The 6410-nt window shown below is 37.6% G+C and overlaps 1 protein-coding gene across 1 annotated transcript; it reads right to left on the bottom strand.

Moving 5' to 3' along the window:
* Nucleotides 1-4977: 4977 nt before the first annotated feature.
* On the bottom strand, nucleotides 4978-5604 carry LOC131069133 (aspartic proteinase nepenthesin-2-like). The gene has a single exon (XM_058004473.2). The coding sequence runs from the start codon at nucleotides 5602-5604 to the stop codon at nucleotides 4978-4980; it is 627 nt and encodes a 208-aa protein (XP_057860456.2).
* Nucleotides 5605-6410: the final 806 nt, after the last annotated feature.

Raw genomic sequence — 6410 nt, 5'->3', positions numbered from 1 at the left:
AGATCACCAAGGAAGTTATGAAAGCTATCATAGGGTTACCAACCACCGGTAAAAGACCAGATAAAACTAAGAAAGTTTCAAATGACTTAGTTATAAACCTAACTAGTGCAACATTCGACAAGAGGTCTCTAAGAGTAAATGATGTAGCAGATATCAATGTGAGATTCATCAGTATGATATTAGGGTATAAAGCTACTCATGCTAATAGACTTAATTTAGTTTCAAGTTTATGCATTAAGAGTGCTTATGATATGGTCACATACAATGCAAAAATTGACATATGTGAGTGGTTAAAGGATGAATTAATTGACAACCTTGGAAAGATCAAGAAGGACAAGAAAGTAACTTTCAGATTTGGAAATCTATTAGTATGCCTAATGCTACATATAACAAAACAGGTTCCCGGTATAAGTTACAAAGAACTTGGATATGACATACCGGTAGGAAAACAATTAACAGAACTATTCAATAACACGGGTGAGAACAAGCAAAGCAATATTAATGACTTCTTTCAAGCATTAAAGACCAAAATGAAGAAAAGAGTAAGGTTATCATAGAAGATTGTAGACAAATACAAAGATGATATATGCTTTGTCATCAAGAAAGATGAAATCTAGATGGAAGCGGTCATCCCAAGTATAGTTTGGGTAACCGAGATGGGCTATGAAATAGATGATCACATAGTTGAAACATATGCTAAAGCACTTCTAGAAGCCCCCAGAGAATCTAAGGAAGAAGAATTTGGTAGTGCAGAGCATATTGAAAGATAAATTCAATCAAAAGGGTGAAAAAGGTTGAGGCAGTTGTAAGGAAAGAGTCCAGACAAGCAAAAGTCATCAAAGAAGATGTATTGAAGAAAACCGACATAATAGAGGATGAGTTAGCAGCTCCCTAGCCTGAAACTCGCATATCACCAGTAGGTACTTCTTCAGGAAGTGACATGCCTACAACTTTCAAAAGAGTTGTAAGAAAAAAAGATCCCTCACCGGCAACCACACCCTCACCCAGGAGGACAAGGAAAAAGCAACAAGCAATGAGATCTCCGGTAAGGAAGGCCACACCAAAGAAGAAATTGACACCCAAGAAGAAGAAAAGGACAAACAAAGGCTTGGCCCCTCTTGATATACTGCTGAATGAAATCACAGAGGAAGGTAAATTGAAGAACATAGAGAAAATATATGACACTCTAACAGTTGATGAGAAAGAACAAGTTGAAAATAGCGTTATATTGCACATGGATATGTACAAGAAATTTTTTATCGAAGTAGTCAATGAAATTCCAGATGAATTATTCAAGAGATTAGAGGCAAGAAGACAAGCAGTGATAGAATTGGATAAGAAAATAAAAATTGAAAAGTTACTTGCTGTATATCTGGTAAACTCTCCACAAGAAATTGATGATTTGATTGCAAAGGCCAATCAGTCAGTATTCTCTACTGCACACCAGCATATTGCATTAATGGTAGGAAGAGTAAATGAGGTAACAAAAGAAATAGAAAATGGATGGGATATATTCCTGGATGAGAAAGAAAAGTAGGAAGAATACAGGAACCCCAAGCCTATCAAAGTCTATCAGAAAGACAAAGATAAGGTTAAAGGAAAGGTTGGTGGACCACCTAGTATCAAAGTTAGAGATAACTTACCCCCACCTTCTCTGATTACTCCATCGGCAACAACTACTGAAGATCAACCAATAGCCGAGAGTATGGATGTAGAGGATAATAATCCTAATCCTGAAGTCCTATATACTGTGAATGTTGATACTCAGAAGATAAACATAGTAGTAGATAAAGATACAATAGAAAGGACAGATATGGCTAGTGAGCCTCCGGTAACTGAGGAACTGATAAACCAGAAGAAGATAAAGAGCTAAAGGTAGAGACTGAGAAAATGGAACATACAGAGAAACAAACAGAGATAAAAGCTCCAGAACAACAACAACCAGAATAGGTACATAAGGAAACAGTGCCACCGACAACTAGTGAAGTTGGAAAACCATTGCTTAAAGAAATGCAGACACAAACTAACCTACCAGAGGTCAATACAAGCTTGTTTACTTCCACTGGTACTCAGATTGTTGATTCATCATCAAGCTTCAAGTCAACCAATGTAACTAAGGTACTACTTGACTCTATCAAGAAAATAACTGACTGCAGCTTACAGGCTTACAAAGCAATTGATGATACCATACCAATTTTGAAGGCAATTGCTCCTAACTGTATTATAGATAACAAAGATTCTTTAGGACAATTGGATACACTATGTAAATACATCTCATAAAACATTGAGAAAATAAAAGAAGAGTCAGTAAAGGATAAAGTAGAAGTTGAAAAACATAAATTCTTTGATGAACTAATTAAGAAGTGTAATAGAGATTTTGACACATTTCTACTGGAATTATGTAATTTGTTGAAAGAGTACAAAAATCTGTATAAAGATACCTGTAAAACATACTTTTTGACTGTAGATATTGACAAGAAAATGAGCAACGTACAGGATGAGATCAATAAACTTGCAGATATTTTTGTCAACTCACCTGATACACTATCAATTTTTGAGGAAAAGATAACAAATTTTGAGGAAGAACTACTCAAATTGGAAAGAGAGAAAGAAAGAATAATAGGTAAGGCAAAACATTTGAGATCTAAACTAAGTCCAAGGTTGGACTATCTAGCATCTCTGTGGAAGGAAATTTCTAAGACACTAATATAGGGCAGCAAAACATCGACAGAGCATTTGCAGCATCTCACCGATACAGTGAAGAGAATAGAAACAACAATAAAGGATAGCAAGAAGTTTATGGATCGTATAAACTTGATTTTGGGAGATCTTTTTCAAATTATAACTACCCAGCTACAAGGTTGAAACCACAAACTCTACTGACATCTTGACAACCTTTGTCATTGATGCCAAAGGGGGAGTAGTGGGATGAGAAAATTCAAATCACAAGATAGAAATCATATGCTCAGGGGGAGCTCTCACATTTTTGGTAACATTTTTGGACTACACATTTTTGGATACTTTTTGAAATTTCTCATGAGTGTTACCATCAATGCCAAAGGGGGAGATTGTTGGCATATGCACACTCCAATGAGACATTGTATGTGATTGAAGGTTTTGTCATTGATGGCAACCTTGCAATCCTATCACACCAGCAAAGGCATTATACCGGCATCAGCAAATCACACTCTACACTGGCACTTAGGACACTGGCACTGGCACAGGCACAGAAGAAAGGAAGTATACCGACACAGAGGCCGACAGAATTTTGTTATATTATATTTTGTTTATTATTGTAAAAATGTGTAAGCCAACTTGGCAAATTGTAAAATGACTCTTATATATAAAAGAGATCATTGTAGACATTTGAGATAGGTAATGGAGAAGCATTAAGGAAAATATTAGGCAGACCTAATGTGCGAAATATAGGTCAAGAGGTATATGTAAAGAACAGAGTAGGAACTGGTACTGAATCTGGCATAGAAGATGCTATTGTAAAGCCGTACAAGATATTGGATTTGTATAATCCTTATTGTAAGTCGGTGAGACTTCCTATTGAGCAGTGAGCTCTAGGCAATTGGCCTTCTTGCATGTGCAGCCCCTATTGTAAGTAATATTCTCTTATTGGCCAGTGAGTGAATATTGTGGGTCACAAATCCCACTGAGGTTTTTCCCACACTAGGTTTCCTCGTTAACATCTTGTGTTATGGTGTGCTTTTCATGTGGATGTTCTTGATTCTTTTTATTGCATTATTTATTTCATACCGGTACACTGTTATATTATGTTCTGCATGTTTTAAGTTAAGAAATTCTAATTACCGGTCAGATACTGATTCACCCCCCCCGCCTCTCAGTATCTATGGGACCCCTAACAGAGACATGATGAGCATTGTACTCCTCATAATTTTCAAGTCAGGGGCAAGGTGTGGTTGCATATCCAGAAGGAACAATTGTAAGGTGACAATAGGAAGCTTTGTCCTCTGCGTTATGGGCCATACACAATCATCAAGCAAGTTGGTGATAATGCTTTTGAGCTTAATTTACCCCCATTTCTGGGTCTTCATCCAATCTTCAATGTGGAACTCTTGAAGCCATATTTTCCTCCACGATTAGATGTTGAAGATGTGGCAGAAAAAATTTCCACTACATAATTGAATCGAGATGCAACTTCTCCATTCCAATGTGATTAGATTGTGGACACTATGGTGAAAACACTCAAACAACAGTAGATCTATTTGTACAAAGTGGTTCAAGCTGGGCAGATTGCTCGCCAAGGAAAGTGGTTTACCAGGGACCATCTTCAGCTCCATTTTCCTCATCTCGTTTAGAGTGTTGATGCAATGGGGCCCATTACTTTTCAAGGGGGAAGTAATGATCAGAAGAAAATTTGAAATATTATAAAAAATATTTTCATATTTTTTCTAGCTTTTCTATATGTTAGTAATTGATGTTTTTGAAGGCCTTCGGGGCATTTTCAGCCCTTGAAACTTTGGCCTGTCCCAGAGAACATTGTTGTGGGCAAGTTCTTTCAGGACTTCACCTGAAGCTCTTGGAGACCTTTCCAATGATTTAAACGGCTCACGATTTCGAATCCTGAGTAGAAAGTTATGTCTAGTTAAAGTTAGGACAAAATTTCATATACTTTTTTGAAAATTTCGTAGTTTTGAATTTTATTATGTAAATAAACAAATATGACTATTGAGTTTTGATTCTCAAGGGGTTTTGGTGACCCTTGGAATCTCATGAACTGATATATGTTGGATTTTCAAATTGAATAGATTACTTTTTGGCTTGCTTCAATTTTATGTTTACCTTGTTCATGTAAACAAATCCATAATACCGCAGGTTCTCACTCAGGTGTTGTCATCTGAATCCATAATTCAGATCACTTGAGGCCTTGCACTACAATATGGCAAGCACAAAAATTCCAGTCCTAGATCATCCTCCATCAACACAAATGAGTTTTGTGGAGGCACATTAAGCGTTGCATTTCCTGCAAAATGAAACAATTTGTGGAAGCTTCGATATGGGCAACGTACTTTCGTAGTAAAGATCAGTTCCGTCGGTAGAAGAGGCATTCACAGGCTTAGCTTTGACACTAGACTTGATGATGCCCAGGAAGGGTGTGTACACAGGGTCGGCCAAATGAGTCAGTGTGCTTTGAGAATCTATCATCATCCCACCATTTCCTGAAGGTTCAAGTAAAAATGTAGAAGCCGGATATTTTATCGCCATTCTTCCAACGTTGATTCCATGCAAATTAAGATAGTAGTAATTTGAAATGTAATTGGTTTCATTCACTCCAATAAAAGGAGTAGATTGGCACTTGCCAAGAAGATCAGCAATCATAGCATCTCCCAGAAAAAGAGGGCTAATGCTGGACTCGTCTTCAAAAGATACCAAGCAGTATGAAAACTTGTGTTTGATGGTCTCGCCCAGCTGCGTTGCAAGCGAAAGGATGCCTCTTCCAACACTGACTAAACCGATGGCACCACCAAAATCACCCTGTTGCCGATTACCGCAGCCAAAGGAAATGCACAGAATAACTTCCCACCTAGATGAAGCCGAAGCCCTTCTTTTCAGACTGAAAGTTTCTAAAGCCATGTCTCCGAACGTGTTTGAACCGTCTACATATCCATAGGAGTATCGACATGTGTCAGGAAGACCGCACGAATTTTAATTTGATCCACTACAAAAAAAAATTATTGCATGAAACATTCTTGTACGTGGAAGATCTTTGAGAATTATACAAGGCATCCTCCTGTTTATAACAGCTAATACAAGGTCCGCATTGCCGCCAAATTAGGTCAGACAATCATATGCTGTAGAAGTGGAGTGGGACGCCCTATGCCCATTTGCATTATAAATTCATAGTCACCTGAGCTTACTGGGTTGTAGAAATTGGTGGCCCATCTTATTGCCAAGGCCTGCAACCTTTCCAGCCGCCTTTGACTCCTGTCCACAGATCGCCGCAGACGTTGAGGCATCATCAGGTTGTTGGCTTTCATAAGTGCAGATAGAGGAGACTCTCTGTGGATCAATTCCACTCTGTAATTATTGGCCCGCTTAGGAAGTCTCCCTCCATCACAACAGTTATACGAAAGGAAGTATAAGCCAATTAAAACTATTGACTTGAAAATACTTTGTGCAGCCATGATCACAAAAACTAGCCAGGGCTAAATGTGACCTTACTTTTCTCTTGGTAGGGATTAATTTATACCACCAAATATTTGCAAATGTCAAATCGAGCATTTAAATATGGAAGTTTTTCTCAACAGAATAAAGCTCAACATTTACAATAGAATCTTCTCCCAACAACCTCACCTCGGCATTTAAAATGGAATCTTCTTTCAACCACCTTCAGGGTATTTTCTATTTATGTATTTTGTATATGTAAAAACATTTTAAAG

This window comes from Cryptomeria japonica, chromosome 11, assembly GCF_030272615.1.
Source record: "Cryptomeria japonica chromosome 11, Sugi_1.0, whole genome shotgun sequence".
Lineage (NCBI taxonomy): Eukaryota > Viridiplantae > Streptophyta > Pinopsida > Cupressales > Cupressaceae > Cryptomeria > Cryptomeria japonica.
Note: the sequence above shows the minus strand (reverse complement) of the source record. Positions and strands in the feature narration are given on the sequence as shown.

What these genes read in the sequence shown, in the direction of transcription:
- LOC131069133 (XM_058004473.2), bottom strand. Translation starts at nt 5,604, where the DNA reads ATGGCTTTAGAAACTTTCAGTCTGAAAAGAAGGGCTTCGGCTTCATCT.